This window comes from Drosophila suzukii (genome assembly GCF_043229965.1).
Source record: "Drosophila suzukii chromosome 2 unlocalized genomic scaffold, CBGP_Dsuzu_IsoJpt1.0 scf_2c, whole genome shotgun sequence".
NCBI lineage: Eukaryota > Metazoa > Arthropoda > Insecta > Diptera > Drosophilidae > Drosophila > Drosophila suzukii.
The window spans coordinates 8,382,573-8,401,513 of NW_027255896.1; the positions used below are offsets into that span (position 1 = coordinate 8,382,573).

The 18,941-nt window shown below is 47.3% G+C and overlaps 1 protein-coding gene across 1 annotated transcript; it reads right to left on the reverse strand.

Moving 5' to 3' along the window:
- Positions 1–10,874: 10,874 nt before the first annotated feature.
- On the reverse strand, positions 10,875–15,044 carry LOC139354284 (uncharacterized). The gene is made up of 3 exons (XM_070998504.1): positions 14,882–15,044; positions 11,832–12,971; positions 10,875–11,206 (listed from the first exon to the last, which is right to left on the reverse strand). Exons 1-3 carry the CDS (start codon positions 15,042–15,044, stop codon positions 10,875–10,877), a joined length of 1,635 nt encoding a protein of 544 aa, XP_070854605.1.
- Between the last annotated feature and the right edge of the window lie 3,897 nt (positions 15,045–18,941).

Sequence of the window (18,941 nt, forward strand, 5' to 3'; positions counted from 1 at the left end):
GTCTGCGGTCTCCTTAACTGACGCGGCCTGCGTCTCCCTGTCGCTGACTGCGACTCCGTCCGTACCCAGTGTTCGGCGCTGTCTGCGCCCGTCTATGTCGCTGCCTGCGACTCCTCTACTGGTACGGGAATTGCTCCTGGCAACTCTCTAGCTGGTCGTCAAGCCGTCCTCCAGCGCAAGTTGCCCTTACAGTCTCCCTAGGACTGCGAAAAAAAGGAGTTGTCTTGCATCATATGGAGTTGCCTTGTTAACGACTACCCCACACGCGTAGGTCCGAAGAGAGGGTGAACTTTAAGAGCGGCGTGCGCCTGGTGTTAACAATTCAAATCAGCCTCATACATTTCAAACTAACTTAATCTTACCGCAGTGTGCCCTCCTACGATTCACAAGACAATGAGAAGCACAATTTATTGTGGCATCCATTAAACCGATATTAGTAGGCCCGCACTTCAAGGGCCAAGAAATCCATACGAGATCGGATAAATTAACAAATACTAGATTTCTCTTAAAATACTTAGTCTACCTATCGATTACAATGTTCGACCGTCGACACAGTTAAAACTTTTAGTAAACATAAAAAACAGGAATACAAAAGATACTAAAAATATAATAAAGTAAAGAATTAATTTCAAAATAACGACAACACAATTTAGCTTTTATTAATATTGAAACTTAAATATAATACCTTTAACTTCAAAATCCATTATATATAAATTAAATTGGGCAGCGTAATTAGTTGACTGAACACTTTGAAGTTCGCTTTTATTGTGAAAAATTCGCGATGCGTGCAGATGCGCTTTGCAAATGTTCACAGCTTCAATTCTATTTTTAGAAAGTCCCGTTAGATATTGTGACGATCCTGCCTGACGGCTAGACCGCCACAATGTGTATATAAGCAGTAGTTATCTAAGTTTGGCGTTATTATCATTAGTACGTAAGAGATATAAAATGAAGGTTTATGATTTAGTGAGTGGAAAGCGAACATATGGATTTTCGGGTGCAAAACCAAAATAGGTCAAGTTTCGTTCCGCACCACCCGCCCGAGGTGGTAACCGTAGGGAAAAATACTAGAAAATAGAGAAAATACCAAACCGATCTGACGAGGTAAAGGGAAAAAGGATGAGAGGGCCACACGGCGGTTTCCGCTCTCTCTCTGCTCTGGTATCTGGAGGCAAACGGTCGCGCACGCGGGCGAAATAATAAAAAAGGGAAACACGCGGAATAGGGAAAGCTCGGTCGGTAGGAAGTAAGCCGGCCAACCACGACAGAATCTGGCTGCGGCCTCGCCCGAAGGTCCAGCCCGTGGAATTTTTCGCCTCGCAAGCCTCATCCCTTGGCCACGTACAATAGAACCCGGCTGCGTCCTCGCCCGAAGGTCCAGCCCGTGGAATTTTTAGACTTGCGGGCCTCATACCTCGGCCACGTACGATAGAACCCGGTGGCTGTCTCGCCCGAAGGTCCAGCCGTGGAATTTTTGGCCTCGCGGGCCTCATACCTCGGCCACGTACGACAGAGCCCGGCTGCGGCCTCGCCCGAAGGACCAGCCCGTGGAATTTTCCGTCACGAAAGGACTTGGTGTTCTGATGTTACCGTAACCTCATAGGTCTTGGAACACCCCCCTCCCCCCTCGATTGGATAGACGCGGAATCTCCGGGATAATTGATCAGATATCATCGTTCGCTCCGCGAATATTATTCTCTAGCCCTATGTCTCAGTGACTTTACAAATTTCTTGTAAAAGGACCTCTGGCTTCGACTGAGAGTTATATCCTGGCCAGAGAGCATCCTTACAAGTGGCGCCCGAGCAGGGACATTGAGGCTAACTAGAGCAACACCAAAGTGGCCTAAATACAAACTAGGATAAAGATCTTTATCCCGAAGGATCGTGCTACTGCCGAGCGTTATTAACCGTTAGAGTGAAGGACTCCAAGGAGCAAACGGAGAAGGAAAAGGAGATTCGCGCACCGCAATAAACTATGGCTAACCCGAAGGAGTCCGACGGCGAATACGAAGAAGCCGATTCGATTGTAAACCCAGGCGTAGGAGTACGATGGATATACGCCCGCCGCAAAGATGAATTAGCCGCTCTAGCAATGGAGTTCGGGTTTAGCGCCGACGGCCCCGTAGCAGAAACACAGAAGGCATTCGTTACACTCGTGAGCACAGGATCGTTTCCAAAGTAGGTGTGGAAACGACTCACTCAACTACAGGAGCAGTATAGCTCGAGAGCTGCAACTCCGAACCGGCTAGAAGACGACAAAGGGCTTATGTCGGGAGCCAAGATGCCCAAGTTAGCCAGAGTCAGGTCCCGCATTTCGCCGGCTACACCTCTCCTGGAAGACTGACAAGCCATCGAGGAGTCCACCCCGACACGTCACGAGATTTCATCGTCCCGTCCCTCGGAAACCACGGCGGGTTGAAACCGCCCGAGTCAGAAGCTCCATTCACCATCACTCTGCCCCAACATTTGCTAGCCAAGCGAATGCACAAATGGAATCTACGATTTGAAGGTTCTGACCTTGATCGCCGAACTGGAGGAAAAAATAGCAACATATGGAATTAATCAGGAGGAGATACCCCGCGCCATGTCAGAGATTTTTGAAGGTAGAGCAGCACGATGGTTCCGCACGAGCCACTTACAGACAGCTATGTGGGCGGAGTTTCGGGCCGAGTTCTTAAGTTTCTTCTTGCCCCCACGTTACTTCGAGCGACTAGAGGACGCGATCCGAATCCATATCCAGGGAGTGGATGAGACATTTAAGGAGTACTTGGTCGAGTTAAGGACCAAGATGCAACAAGCCGGATACCGAAAGGAGGAAGAACTTCATCAGACCTATGAAAATATGGCACCAGAATACCGTCTGTATATAAGACGCCACGAGTTCGAGACGCTGGAATACGAAAGTGTGAGGCAGCTGACGTCGAGTCGCGCAGGCATTCCTAGCGTGGGGGCTACGGACCGGGATAGGGCCAGCCCTCATCGGACGCCGAACCCCTTTCGAAGCCCGGAGATACCCATTCAAGGAGGGAATGCAACTCATCAAATGATCAGACAGCCCCTATCGAACATCGACGTCCAGCGAGCTTGTAGCAGGTGCGGAGAAGTCGGCCACTTTTGCCGGGCTTTTACTAATGCACGCCTGAACTTTTGTTTGGACTGTTCGTAATAACATATTGACTGTCGATTGTTGTCGCCGAGATACCCCGGGAAACGAACGACGTCTTCGCCGAGATGCGGGCGCAGCGGAGACGAACGAAGTAGCAGCCCGACATCAAGGAACCCACCACTAAGGATAAGCAACGGCCTGATCACTGCTACCGCGCAGATCGGAGGCCGATGGGTGGACGCCACGGTGGATACGGGAACGTCGAGGAGCTTTGCGAGCGAAGGCTACGTTGCAAGAGATAATCACTACGATAGCGTTAGCTGATCGGTCAAGCCTGGCAGTGAAGCAGCTATGGCGCACTCGCGTGGAATTAGCTGGCACGCTAGTGTGGATGCCATTCTTGGTGATGCCAACCATGTTGGATCGCGTGATATTAGGCATGGATTTCTTGGCGGCGATGGGAACACAGATACAATGCGGATAAGCCACCTTAAAGGTAAAATAAAGCCCGTCGGCGGAAGACCCCCGGCTGCGGCCAAGTAAAGTCGATCGGATGTCGTCAGAGGATACGAGCCCGGAAGTACTCGAAGGAAGGAGTGCGACGGTTCTAGGAAAGCAGGAATCCGACGATAAAGACACTATGTATACAGAGCAAAGTGAGGTCCCCGTGCACAACCGGATCATGCGCCAGATGACCCCATCAGGAGAACGAAAGAACGACCACGGAGGAGACGAGATCAGGAGGTACGACGAACCGGGAAGAGCCTTGGAGGACTTTCGGCCTGACGAAATCGACGAAGCAGAGGATGGAGAATCAATGACGGAAGAGGATGACCTAAGTCCCGACCAGCGGGAATTCATCACCCGTGAGTTGACACTTTTCAAGCAGCTTCGAGGAGTATCACACGTGGCGGAGCATCGGATTATAATGCGAGACGACAAACCCTTGAAACAAAGGTACTACCCAAGGAACCCGGCAATGCAGAGCGTGATCGACGCCCAAGTGGATGAACTACTCCGAGAAGGCGCCATCGAACCTTCACGGAGCCCGCATAGCGCACCCATAGTGTTGGTCAAAAAGAAGACGGGTGAATGGCGCATGTGCTTTGATTATAGACAATTGAACGCTCACTCAGTGCCCGACGCGTACCCCGTCCCCAGGATCAACAACATCTTGGAAAAACTACGTCAAGCCCGGTACATTTCGACGTTGGACTTAAAGCACGGTTATTGGCAAATACCCATGGCCAAGGATAGCCGTCAGTTCACGGCCTTCACCGTTCCGGGCAATGGCCTATACCAGTGGAAGGGCATGACCTTTGGGCTTCACTCGGCCAGTGCAACCTTCCAGCGCGCCTTGGATAGCGTGATTGGTGCGGACATGGAGCCGTTCGCCTTCGCCTATTTGGACGAAATCATCGTTATAGGCGCCACGGAGGAACAACAGCAGGCAGGGCCTCTTTGTATCGCCGGTTCGTCCCTAACTTCGCAACCGTGGTACAACCAATGACCGCCCTGTTAAAGAAAGGCCGGAAGTGGGCATGGGGTCCCGAGCAACAGAACGCGATGGAAGAGGTATGAAGAAGGTTAGCCACCGCCCCCGTGCTAGGATGTCCCGACTTCGACAAGACGTTTGTGTTGCAAACTGACGCTAGCGACGTGGGGCTCGGAGCGGTCTTGTCGCAAGATATCGAGGGCCAGGAGAGAGTCATCGCGTACGCCAGCCGTCGACTCACAGCCACGGAGGGCAATTACACGACGACAGAAAAAGAGTGTCTAGGCATCATATGGGCTATCAGAAAAAAGCGGTGCTACTTGGAAATGTATCGGTTCGAGGTGGTTACCGACCACCTAGCCCTCAAATGGTTGAACTCCATCGAAAGTCCCTCCGGTCGGGTAGCAAGATGGGTGCTGGAGTTGCAACAGTTCCTGTTCGACGTGCGGTACCGTCGAGGCAAATTGAACGTGGTGGCGGACGCGTTATCCCGGCAACCCTGTGGAGTCTTGCAACAGATGGCCGAAGTGGTCACACCCTGTAAATGGATCCAAGGTATGCGAGTTAAGATAAAAGTTCTCAGACTACATGATGAAAAATGGACAACTATACCGGAATTTGGGACACAGAGCTGATGACGACGACTACTTCCCGTGGAAACTGTGTGTCCCTAGTTCAAATAGAGTCCGAGTCCTCCAAGAATGCCACGATGCCCGGCATGTTTAGGGACGCGAAGCGTTACGTCCAGCACTGCGAGTCGTGCCAGAAGTTCAAAACCGCCCAGACGAAAGCGGCAGGCAAAATGTTAACCCGCATAACAAGCGAACCGTTTGTTGTTTTATGCGCAGACTTTGTCGGCCCGCTACCCCGGTCAGGACGCGGGAATACCATGCTCCTCGTATTTCATAACATCTTTTCCAAATGGGTGGAGCTGATCCCGTTACGGAAAGCTACCGCCGCCCAAGTTCAGAAGGCATTCCGGGAACGGATACTGGGCCGAGTCGGAAAGTTCGTCTGCGATAACGGTACTCAATTTACCAGCCGCGACTTGAAAGAGTAATTCCACACTATAGGGGTAGAGATCCAATATACTGCTCCATACTGTCCACAGGAGAACCCTAACGAGAGGACGAGTCGGACGGTCAAGACGATGATAGCTCAACTCACCGAGGGAGACCAAAGTTCCTGGGACGAGCTATTACCGGAAATCCCGCTTTCCTGACGCAAAGCCGCGAGCCCATACTCCCTACTATGTTATGCGACGAGGTCACCCCTGGATCGGCGGTGATATCGAATGACCCCGCAGGAAAAGCGCTCCAACTCAGAGGAATCTTCGATATTGTCAGATCCAACCTCCAACGTGCTTCCCAAGAGCAAGCACGCCATTATAACCTTCGACGCCGTGGGTGTAGACCGAAGCTCGGTGACGAGGTGTGGCTACGCCAACATCCTCTCTCGAAGGCGGCCGAAGCTTTTGCCGCCAAATTGGCCCCCAAATATGACGGTCCCTACACCGTAACGAGGTTCATATCCCCTAACCTGGTTCTGTTGCGACGCCCATGGGAAAGGCGTTCACGCTCCGCCAACATCAGCCAGCTTAAACCCTATTACTCTGAGGACTTTGGGAATGCAGCCGCGGAAGAAGACGACGGGACTGCCCTGGGAGGCGACGCGAAAGGTCAAGCAGGATAGAGGTTCACACGGTAATTTCTAAGTTGAATTGTGCTAACACACAATGTTAATGTCTAAGTACTCTAAGTCGAGGTTTCACTGCACCGATAGGTAGGGAGCTTAAACAATAAGCGTCTCGTATCTATAAGTTTAGTCTCCGCTTTCAGATGGAAGAAGTAATCGAGTTGTCGGATGGATTGGCACTACGTCGTCACCGAGAAGAGCGACGGACGGCTCATCATCAGCCCCCGGTAGGAAAGGGGGGTGTGACGATCCTGCCTGACGGCTAGACCGCCACAATGTGTATATAAGCAGTAGTTATCTAAGTTTGGCGTTATTATAATTAGTACGTAAGAGATATAAAGTGAAGGTTTATGATTTAGTGAGTGGAAAGCGAACATATGGACTTTCGGGTGCAAAACCAAAATAGGTCGAGTTTCGTTCCGCACCACCCGCCCGAGGTGGCAACCATAAGGAAAAATACTAGAAAATAGAGAAAATACCAAACCTATCTGACGAGGCAAGGGGAAAAAGGATGAGAGGCCACACGGAGGTTTCAGCGGTCGCGCAGGCGCGCGGCCAACCACGACAGAATCTGGCTGCGGCCTCGCCCGAAGGTCCAGCCCTTGGAATTTGTGGCCTTGCAAGCCTCATCCCTTGGCCACGTTCAATAGAACCCGGCTGCGGCCTCGCCCGAAGGTCCAGCTCGTCGAACTTTTAGCCTCGCGGGCCTCATACCTCGGCCACGTACGATAGAACCCGGCTGCGGCCTCGCCCGAAGGTCCAGCCCGTGGAATTCTTGGCCTCGCGGGCCTCATACCTCGGCCACGTACGATAGAACCCGGCTGCGGCCTCGCCCAAACGTCCAACCCGTGGAATTTTCCGACACGAAAGGACTTGGTGTTCTGATGTTACCGTAACCTCATTGGTCTTGGAACACCCCCCTCCCCCCTCGATTGGATAGACGCGGAATCTCCGGTATAATTGATCAAATATCATCGTTCGCTCCGCGAATATTAGCCCTATGTCTCAGTGACTTTACAAATTTCTTGTAAAAGGACCTCTGGCTTCGACTGAGAGATATATCCTGGCCAGAGAGCATCCTTACAATATCTAGAAAAAACCGGTTTGCTATGAAGAAGTTTGGTAATTTTAGAGGCGATTTGGTTACTTTTCGCAAATTTTTGTTATGATTTTTTTAATTTTGTCCTATGGGCGCCACCACTGTTCGGCGGCGAAAGCTTTTGCAGCATGCAGCTGGGTTCAGGAAATGCAGAAAAAGATAAGGACCCATTCGCAAAAGGACCCGAACTACGTGATGAAGGGTGACACCCTATACAGGAATATAGCGAGGATGTCGCAACATGGAAGATGTGCGTCCCGAAAGCTCTACGGGAAATAGTGCTGAAGAAGAGCCACGACTCACCGGCGGCTGGCCACGTAGGAAGCCGAAGGACAATAGCACGTCTGGCAGCCCGATATACTGGCCAGCTGATCGCAGTAACGTTATGGACTTAATAAACTTATCTGTGAGAAAGAACAGCCCAAGAAATCTAGTACGCGGAAATCCCTATCGAACTTATTATCGCACCACTCGCCGGTCTTAATAACTCTTCTTTAAGGCCCAACAAAAAAAAAAACCAAGCATAGAACTAACTGGCAAAAGTACAAGAATTAAGTTTACACATTAATCTGACCCCGCAGCTCAACACCGCAAGAGACGACTGTGCGTAGCAACCAATACCAAACAAATCTACATATCGAAAAACTTGTTCGGAAAAAACGACGTCAACGACGCGATTGGCAATCCAGCATAGCGCCGCATTCGAAGCAACTATTTAACAAAGCCACCCGCAGACTTACTTAAGCCCTAAAGCAAGAAGAAAAACTAGCCCAGCGCCGGTACATTGGGTAAATATCGCCGACCAGTACAAAGCATCCCGTGTGGAGAGCTCATCAAAATTTAAGCTCTCCGATGGAAACAGTCACTCTGATTAGACGAAGAATGAGCCGAAACCTTTGCTCACAGCTACGAAATGTATTTCAGCCAAACGCCGCCACTAACTATTTTGATCTGCTGTCGCTTCGCACTGAAATAGCACGTGAAATCGTAAGCAATTGAAACCAAAAAGGCTCTAGGACGGGACTTAATAACCCCAAAAATGATAATTGAACTTCCAAACTGTGAGTGGATTTTATATGCAAACTTTTTAAAGGAAATTTCAAAACATGGTTACTTTCCAAAAAAATGGTCATAATGATAACGAAGCCTGGAAAAGACCACATATTCCCTCATCGTAAAGGCCAATAAGTTCCCTCTCACGCGCATACCACACATAAAAGTACACATTGTAATCCCGGCACATCAATTCGGATTTCGGGAAAGGCACGGAACCATTGAGCAGGTCAACCGAATAAGATCAGAAATTCGTTAAGCCTTTGAACATCTGGAATATTGCAGTGCAATATTCCTCGATGTCTTCCAAGCATTTGACCGAGTTTAGCTTGAAGGCCTTATGCTTAAAATCATAACATTACTGCCAAAAAACACTCATAAGTTACTTGAGTCGTACCTCTATCACAGAGTCTTCGCGGTGTGATGCAACGCAACAACTTCCTACCAGTATACCGTTGAAGCTGGAGTACCATAAGGTAGCGCACTGAGCCCTACTCTGTTTATTCTGTACACAGCTTATAAATTAATCTGGTTGATGGGCGCGGCCTGAGGTGGTCCTCGATGGCCGCACTGTCAAGGGTGGTCTTCTTCGATGAGCTCACACGTATGTGCGGGAGAACAATATGTTCTATGTGTGTGTGGCCAAGGGTGGTCCTCTTGAGCCACACTGGTGAAACGCTGGTCTTCTCGGAGATGCCCGCTTGTAGGCGCGGAGGAAGCGGTCGCTTCTGGGAGCGCCCGTTATAGCTGAGTGGCGGCCAGTAGCTTGTGGTTGCCTCCCGTAGGTGCGGGGGGATGCGTTAGCACCCACGCGTGAGGATGAGCCGCTGGAGGCTGCTGCTTGTAATAGCCACCCGTGAACGCGGGAAGAATATAGTTGCTGCTGGTCGCACCTGCTGAAGCCCGCTCGGTAGTGCGGGGGAGGAGGGGGCCTTGACTTGGTTCTCGTATGTGGAGATCGGGGACCCCTCGCTGGAGTCAGAGCCGGATGGCTGTACCTTCACAATTGCTGATTAGGATGACTTACGTTGGGAGGTAACTGCCCCCTTCGCCTGCTGGCCTAGAGACTCAGTCAGTGCAAAATAATAAGAGATATTTAACGGCGGTTGACGGAGTTTTGCAATGCTATAGAACTTGTGTTCTTTATTCGTATAGAGCTTGAAGCGAACTAAACTTAAAGTTGACAAAAATGAAATTTATAGCGGCCACGCAAATATGCTGTGTTTGCCGGCTATGCACGAGCATCCGGCCAAATGCCGCGTCAGCGGTTAACTTAGTTAGTTAACTTATATGCCTACAAACGAAAGGCTATTTACGTTCACATTTTCTGATGACTCCGCAATCCTATATACTGGCCAGCTGACCGCAGTAACGTTAGGGACTTAATTGACTTCGCTGTGACAAAGAAAATCCCAAGAAATCTAATACGCGCGAAATCTCTATCGAACTTATCATCGCACCACTCGCCGGTCTAAATAACTCTTCTTTAAAGCCCAAAAAAAATCAAGCATAGAACTAACTGGCAAAAGTACAAGAATTAAGTTCCCACATTAATCAAACCCCGCAGCTCAACACCGCAACAGACGACTGTGCGAAGCAACCAATACCAAACAAATCTACAAATCGAAAAACTTGTTCGGAAAAACGACGTTAACGACGCGCATGGCAATCCAGCCAAGCGCCGCATTCGAACAACTTTTTAACAAAGCCATCCGCAGACTTACTTAAGCACTAAAGCGAGAAGAAGAACTTGCCCAGCGCCGGTAAATTGGGAAGTTATCGCCGACCAGTACAAAGCATCCCATGTGGAGAGCTCATCCAAATTTAGGCTTTCCGATGGAAACAGTCACTCCGATTAAACGAAGACAGAGCCGAAAACCTCACAGCTACGAAATGTATTTCAGCCAAACGCCGCCACAAACCCATAAGTCATAATGATAACGAAGCCAATAAGTTCCCTTTCACTCGCATAATCTATTGAAATGGAGTGTGGCGGCTTTCCTGGGTTCTTCACGATTTTGGTGGGGAAATTCCTGGGTGCAATATGCAGGGCACAGAAAAACTGACTTGTACTTCGTTTCACTTGAAATTCAATTTATTAGTCGCAGCGTGGGCTTTCTTGGAGTGGTAACTTAGAACTGACAGCTTGAACTTAAATCTAATGCTAGGAGAGCGGGGGTGGAGACTGTTAACAGTCCGAGAGCGAGATGAGGGGCCATATGGACATAACTGCTCTCGTCTGTTAACCACTAATCGTTCACAGTAGCGCCTCCTTGGCGCGGACATTACTTATCGTTTAGGAATTTAAGCTCCTGGGTATATTCCTTCCGCTGGGCATATAGAATCAAGGCTCTTTCAGCTTCTCGGACCTCTTCCTTGGTAGGCCGATCAGCTGGGCCCCTCGGCATCTTGCGGCATCTTGCGGTTCATTTAACAATGAACCGTAACACGTACGCAAGGACCCGCAGAGCCTTGTCCAACTTGGAGAACCGTTCCAGAAAATCTTCGGCTGGGGAATTTGCGAAGTTGACCTTCAGAGCACGCTGCTCTATGTCTGTGACTGGAGGTGCAAGCCCCAGTGTTGGCCACTTGTCTTTTGGGTGTTGTAACCAATCCGGTCCCTCCCACCAGAGTTGGCTATGAACCAGCTCCCGCAGCGACACGCCTCGACTGGCTAGGTCCGCGGATTTGTGCTCAGATCGCACATGCGCCCAATGCTCAGCGCTTGTCACCTGAGTAATCTTGGTCACTCGGTTGGCTACAAACGTGGTCCAGTGGCATGCCGGTTTATTCAACCATGCGAGGACGATGGTGGAATCAGTCCAGCAGAAAATGTCAGAATTGGAAATTGGCATATTCGGAAGGATAGCTGCGATCATTTCTGACAACAACACTGCCCCACACAGCTCAAGCCGTGGAAGGGACACCGTTTTAACAGGGGCGACTCGGGTTTTGGTGGTAAGCAGACGTGTCATAATGTTATGGCCTACTTCAACCCGCAAATATATTGCGGCCACATATTCCTTCTGCGACGCATCACAAAAAACCATGATGCTCTACCTTTACCTCTGGCTGGAAACCAACCCACCTTGGAATACGGATCTGTTCAAGCTCGGAATAGCTGCGCAAAAATTCTTGCCATCTTTGATTCATTTCTGCGGGGATATTTTCATCCCAGCCCAACTCTTGCAACCAAATCTCTTGCATAAAGATTTTTGAGCGGACAATAAACGGGGACAGCCATCCCGCTGGGTCAAAAAGTTTCGCGATTTGGGAAAGAACCTCTCTCTTCGTATAAGTAGATTCAATCGAAACTGGCGGTGGGACAAAATAGAACTCATCCGAGGTCGCATTCCACCGAACACCAAGTGTTTTGACAAAACTTTCGGACTTAAGGTCACGAAAGTCATCGTGGAGTAGATGCTCGTTTGGGATATCTTCGAGTATACTCTCCTGATTAGCTGTCCACTTTCTTAATGGGAAGCCGGCGCGATTAAAAGCGTGGTGAAGCTCGCTGATCGCAAGTTGAGCCTCTTGAATGGAATCGGCCCCTGCCAGAACGTCGTCTACGTACATAAAATGCCGAACAATATTGCTTGCTTTAGGGAAGTCCTTTTCTACGTCATCTGCCAATTGTTGGAGTACGCGGAGTGCCAGAAAAGGTGCACAGTTAACACCAAAGGTGACGGTTTTTAGCTCGAAATCGCTTACTTCTCCTTCTTTATTCCGGAATAAAATTCTTTGGGACGGCGTATGCTTGGGATCGACCCAGATCTGACGGTACATCTTTGTAATGTCTGCACTGAACACGTATTGGAAATAACGCCACTTCAAGATCTGAATGGTTAAATCAGATTGAAGGACTGGTCCAGCATGAAGAATATCGTTCAAGCTGGTCCCATTTGATACAGGACTAGAAGCATTGAATACCACGCGAAGTTTGGTGGTGGTGCTCTCAGGTTTGACCACGGCGTGGTGTGGAAGATAATAGCTTGGAGAATCGTAAGACGGGGGGACTTCTCTCATGTGACCCAGATCCAAATATTCTTGAATGACTGAGTCATATTCCTCCTTTAATGGAAAGTCTCTTTTCAAACGGTTTTCGTTTCTAAGAAACTGAGCTAGGGCAATGGATCGCGAGTGCCCCAATTTGGATCCGAAATTTTCAGGTTCGCGAAACGGTAAAGTTACCACGTATCTACCGCTTGCGTCTCTAGTGGTGGTTTGGAGAAAATTGCTCTCGCAATAGGAATCGGATTCTTTTAACCTCTTAGTTGGTATGTTCTCCACCTCCCAAAACTTAGTGAGAAGTTTTTCCAATCCCCTGTCACTCGTTTCGGTTATCTGGGTCGTGAAAGCTGACTCCCGCTTTTGGATCGATGTACTAGCAACTGGGCCGGAAAGCACCCAGCCGAAAATAGTTTCCTGACCTAGGAGAGAACCGCAAATGTTTTTGGGCGTGCCGCTCAGCAACACGGACGGTAAAATGTTGGCTCCAATCAGAATATCTATCTGGGAACTCTCTAAAAATGTTGGATCTGCCAGGGGAATGGCAGGTAAATCAATCAACGCGTCTCGTGGGATTGGGTAAGATGGTAGCATTCCGGCCAATTCAGGCAAGACGTAAGCTGCGGTTTCTAGCTGGAGGCCTGGCTTATTAGGGGCTCGAATAGAAAAATGGCAGAGCCTGGTCGCTTGAGCGGAAACGGTCTGATTTAAGCCTGAAACTTGGTAACTTAGAACTGACAGCTTGAACTTAAATCTAATGCTAGGAGAGCGAAGGTGGAGACTGTTAAAAGTCCGAGAGCGAGATGAGAGGCCATCTGGACATAACTGCTCTCGTCTGTTAACCACTAATCGATCACAGTAGCGCCTCCTTGGCGCGGACACCCATATATAAAAGTACACATTGTAATCCCGGCACATCAATTCGGGTTATGTTTGTGGGCGTTAAAGTGGGCGTGGCACTCTGCTGAAACAAACTTGCGGTGCGCAGGAATCTCAGGAATCTGCATGCCTAATCCGAGTATGGATCGACTCGGCTAGTGATCCTGATCAAGAATATATATACTTTATGGGGTCGGAAACGCTTCCTTCTGCCTGTTACATACTTTCCGACAAATCTAGTATACCCTTCTACTCTACGAGTAACGAGTAAAAATCAATTGGCTTGGGAGAAAAAGACGCGAAAGTGTAGAAAAGTGTTGGGGCCGTTGGAGTTAAATGCACAAGTTCATTGTTTTTACTTAAAATACGCGTCGAATGACACCTCATTTGTTAAAATCCGATTCTCCTTTCAAAAGGAGTTCTCAAATGAAAATTTTATTATACCCGTTACTCGTAGAGTAAAAGGGTATACTAGATTCGTCGGAAAGTATGTAACAGGCAGAAGGAAGCGTTTCCGACCCCATAAAGTATATATATTCTTGATCAGGATCACTAGCCGAGTCGATCTAGCTATGTCCGTCTGTCCGTCTGTCTGTCCGTCCGGATGAACGCTGAGATCTCGGAAACTATGGATGCTAGGCTATTGAGATTTGGCGTGCAGATTTCTGAGCTTCTTACGCAGCGCAAGTTTGTTTCAGCAATGTGCCACGCGCACTCTAACGCCCACAAACCGCCCAAAACTGTGGCTCTTACAGTTTTTATGCTAGAATAAAAATTTTAACATAAGTGTATTCTTCTCATCAATACCTATCGAGTGACCCGAAAAAAAAATTGCCGCGCCCTCTAACGCCCACAAACCGCCCAAACCTGTGACGGCCACAGTTTTCATGCTAGATGAAAAATTTTAACTGAAATGTATTGGTCTCGTCAATACCTATCGATTGATCCAAAAAATTTTGCCACGCCCACTCTAACGCCCATAACGCTTAAATCTGTCTACCGCCGGTAGGTGGCGTATTTAAATCTCGATTTGCTTGCATATCTCTATTTAGCTGAGTAACGGGTATCTGATAGTCGAGGTACTCGACTATAGCGTTCTTCCTTGTTTTTTTATCGGTTTGTCCCAAAACGTTATTTTAGTGTCCTGAAAATTGTAGACATTGTTAACCAGCTTAAAATAAAAAACTTTAGTTCTACCACTTTTGGAAAAACTAACTAGTTTGGCGGGAAAACAGCTTTAAATAGCTCAATTTCGTCCACCCGTAACTTGTGAACTACTAGGGCTACAGGCTATATGTCGATAAAAAGGTATTTCGAAAAATTTTGTAAGCTTTTCGAGCATGATTTGTCTAAATACCACCGTTTACAAATTATGGGCATATTAAAATGCATCGTGCCGAAAGTATGTATGTAAGTGTATTTACTTAGTAGATCTTATAATACATTTTCTTCACAAAATTTGATATCAGAACTTTTGTTTGTTGAAGGTGCAATGGTCACTAGATATTTACCTCTTTAAGAGGTGTTTTTTCTTTGTTATGTTCACCAGTACTGTCGTTCTTTGAAGTTTGCATGTGGACTTCCTTCAGGATGCGGTCGATCGCAGGACCAGTAATCAGGACTTTCTCCTGGAAAAAGTTGATCTCAAGAAAATTGCTCTGGCCACGCGACTCCAGTGAGATGCCGAATTTGCATTTATCGTCTTTCATTTTCAGTCGTAATCCGGTTAGTCATTTGCGGCCCTACCCCCGACCTAAGAGGTTTTGTTTTCCTGGGTGAATCTTTGTAAGGAAAGGGTGAACGAAACAAGCCGCCTTAGCTGAGATGCGTGCAAAGTAAATTCAAGGACGATAAGAGATGTATACCCTTTACCTCACATTGAGAGCTTATTAGTCGACTGCAAGAAACATACCATATTTCAGCAATCGATTTAAAGAATGTCGCTTACAAGGAAAAGATAGCTTTTACAGTGTAGCAGTTTACGGTGTTGCCGTTTGGCTAATGCAGAAAATGTACTGATGGACAAAATTATTCCATCCGCGCAAAGTTTTTCAGTATCTCGACGATATAATCGTTTATCCGCCTACTTTTGAGGAACATTTAAATATGTTACGACAGGACGTGATTGTTTGAGGAGGACAAAGCTGACAATTATCGTTGAAAAAAAAAACTTATGCCAGCCAAGTATCTGGGTTATATTGTCCTCGTGAGTTTAAATGACGGACCAATCAAAAATACAGGCTACAAGAGATACAAGAGATTCCAAAGACTACGTCTGCTAAGCAAATGCGGAGAATTTTCGGAATGCCCTGATAGTTCCGGCGTTTTATTCAGAACAACACGCAAACTGCAGCTCCACTTCTTGAGAGCCTGAAAAAAATGGAACCAAAAAGTATGAGCTTGACCATGCAGGCGTGAAATCGTTCGAGGCCTTGAAGACCGGCATGGTTTCTGCGCCAGCATTAATAGCACCGCACTTTTCTTAGCCATTTACAATCCACGACCGGAGTCAATGAGTATTGAACGAGTAGTGTAGTCCCAAACGCGCAAATTGACCTCAAGTCCAGCCAACCAGACATCGGATGTTTACGTGTATAAGAAAATAGGCTTCCAAACGAAAGAACTGATTAGGGAAGATCGAACGTGTAAACTTTGGGTACCGTTAGAGCTTCGACAGAATATCGTCTTATCATGCTAGTACAGCAGGTCATGGGGGACTCCATAAAACACTGGCAAGAATACGGCAGTTCTATTACTGGCCCAACATGATGGTCAGCGTACAAGAAACCATAAATAATTGCGAAGTATGCAAGGTCAGCAAAGCAGCCAGCAAAGCGATTATACATTGATTTCATGGTACCATGTCCGTAAACGAAGTTGGGAAACACTGTTATCTTTGTATACCTAGACCATTTCACCAATTTCGTCTGGCTGGAGCCGATGCCGAAGCCCACAGCGGGAGAAGTCGCCAGCTTTCTCGAGAAGAACATCTTTCATCAGTTTGCTGTGCCAGAGCTTATACACTCCGATAACGGCAAGCAGTTCGTATCTCAAGTGTTCGCCGAGTTGCTCACCCAGTAAGGAATCCGACACGTAGGACCGGGCTTTTATGCAGCTAAATGGGTATGCCGATCCGTGTTGCAAATGCTCAGGGCAATGACTCAGAAAGACCAGCGGCATTGGGACCCTCACCTTAGCAGAAAAGTGTACGCTAAGAAGAGGGACTTGAACCTTATTAGGCGATGTTTGGGACACGAATGGTTACTCACGCAAGTGTATGTGATAATGCGATGAAAAGGCGCGAGTGGAGGGCTCACGAAGAGCCCTGCCCAACAGCAGAATGGTCACGCCAGGAGGCGGAGGACGAGGCAGAGCGGCAGTATTGAGAGGAGTCCCGCTGATAGATGCGCTGCGTAGGACCGCGTACGCCGTCACCAGGCAGCGAAGTATCCGCCAGAAGCGTTGCCAGGAGGCAGCCGATCGGAAAGGGGAGGTGCCGCCACGACACACACCATAATCTCTGTCTTAACTTAAACAAAACAATAAAAAATTCAACATAAAACAATCTCTTGGTACGTAAAGAAGCAGAGGAGGCTCTAAAATAGCCCGGCTAGCTCAGTCGGTAGAGCAGGAGGGTCTTGATCTCAGGGTATGGGTCGAGGCCACACGTTGGGCTAGGCATATGAGCAAAAATAAGCCTATAACCGCCTACCGACGGCAAAAGCCGCGGTCTGGTAAATGGCAAGAGCACCAAAATTCGCTCGAAAATTTTATCGGTCACAGAAGCAATAAGCGGTGAATTTGAATTTGCAGGCCGACCCTAGCGGAATTCAGAATTGGGTCAGTTGGTCAATACAAGGGGAAATGTGAACCAGAGATATGCATATAGCCGATTTAACATGCGCCACATGGAGTTAGCCGAGTTTCAACCTTTAGCCAAGCTTTGAACCTAGGTTCGGGTCAGTGTGATGTCTTTGTATGATATATATAGGTTAGAATACTTCGAACAAAATTATTAATGTCCCAGTTTTTTTTATCTTGGACGTTGATGCACTATGGTCAGTACAAACAAGTGGCCCTACGACACAAAGCAATGCTTGTTACACCCGTTTTGGGCGAGTAAACAAAATCGCGGACAAAGAAAAAGGCAATGTATTAATAGACAATTAAAAATTCAGGTCAAAATACGAATAGACAAAGTACATCAAGTAAAACTAATTAGTTATTAGGGTGGATAGTATTATTGATTTAAAGATAGGAAGTGAGTCGGTAGTAGATATAAGATGATATAGTCTATTATATTCATTGCAAAGTACTCTAAAAGGTTCATGCATTGCATAATTAGAGATACAGTGATTTAATACGGAATATAGTTTCTAGTGAATCTATTTGGCACATTAAAATGCAGGCGACGCAGTAACTCGGGACTCTCTACATCACCATGAATAAGATTTCTAATAAACGTAATACCAAGCATAGTTCTACGGTTAGCTAACGATGGCAAGCTAATTAGAAGTAGTCTACTAGAGTAGTGGGAGTATTAGGCTTGTATCCCAGTTAAGTATCCGTAAGGCAAATTTTATGAAGTTTTTTTGCACAGACTCATTCCGGTCTATATGCACCCCATATTGGGGATTCCAAACAGGAGCGCAGTACTCAAGAATTGGTCGCACTAATGAAATAAACAAGGTCTTTGTGACATAGGGATCATCAAATTCCTTCGACCACCTTTTGATAAATGTAAGCACGCCCCTGGCTTTAATTGTTATTGTAGTAATGTGATCAGAAAATTTAAGTTTAGGATCCATATGGACTCCAAGGTCGACAGCATGCGATATCCTATCTAACGCACTCAAAGTATAAGTTGAGTAGTGGGGGCTGACACGAAAATAGGTCATTAGATTACACTTAGAATCATTTAAATTCAATTCTTATTCCTCCACCATGTTTGAAATGCATTTAGATCCGATTACAAAGCTAAACTTTGTGCGGGGTCATTATATTGTAGGCACAACTTAACGTCATCTGCGTACATAAGTACACGTGACTTCGTTAAGGCGAATGGAAGGTGATTTATAAATAATGTAAACAGGAGCGGACCAAGATGACTTCCTTGTGGTACACCGGACGTAACTCGGGTTGAAGAAGAGTTTTTAAAAATGACCCTTTGAGTCCTGTCATTCAAATAACTTAAGATCCACCTAAGAAGATCACCTGAAAACCCTAAAAGGTCCTATTTCCGGACTAGAGTCGGGTGATTTACAGAATCAAACGCCTTACTTAAATCAGTGTATACCAGTGTAAAAACACCTATAACAAATGAAGTAATCTCGAAAAGGTTGGTTGTCGTTGACCTACGTTTTATAAATCCGTGTTTACAAGAGGAAATAAGGACCTACAACTGTGTTGTAAGTGGGGCGTAATAATGTTCTCAAAGAGCTTCGGTATAGCTGATAGCTTTGAAATACCTCTGTAATTACATGCGTTCAATTTACTCCCTTTTTTATGAAGCGGGCTAACAAACGACTCCTTCCATCTGCGTGGGAAATGGGATGTTTCTAAAGACAAAGTAAAAAGTTTGTGCAGTGGTTTACACAAAGTCTCAG

Coding starts and splice junctions, on each gene's coding strand:
- LOC139354284 (XM_070998504.1), bottom strand. CDS start 15,044: ATGAAAGACGATAAATGCAAATTCGGCATCTCACTGGAGTCGCGTGGC. Junction 12,972..14,881: donor TTCAAAGAACGACAGTACTG/GTGAACATAACA, acceptor CAACATTTTTAG/AGAGTTCCCAGATAGATATT. Junction 11,207..11,831: donor TCGTGACCTTAAGTCCGAAA/GTTTTGTCAAAA, acceptor CCACGTTTGTAG/CCAACCGAGTGACCAAGATT.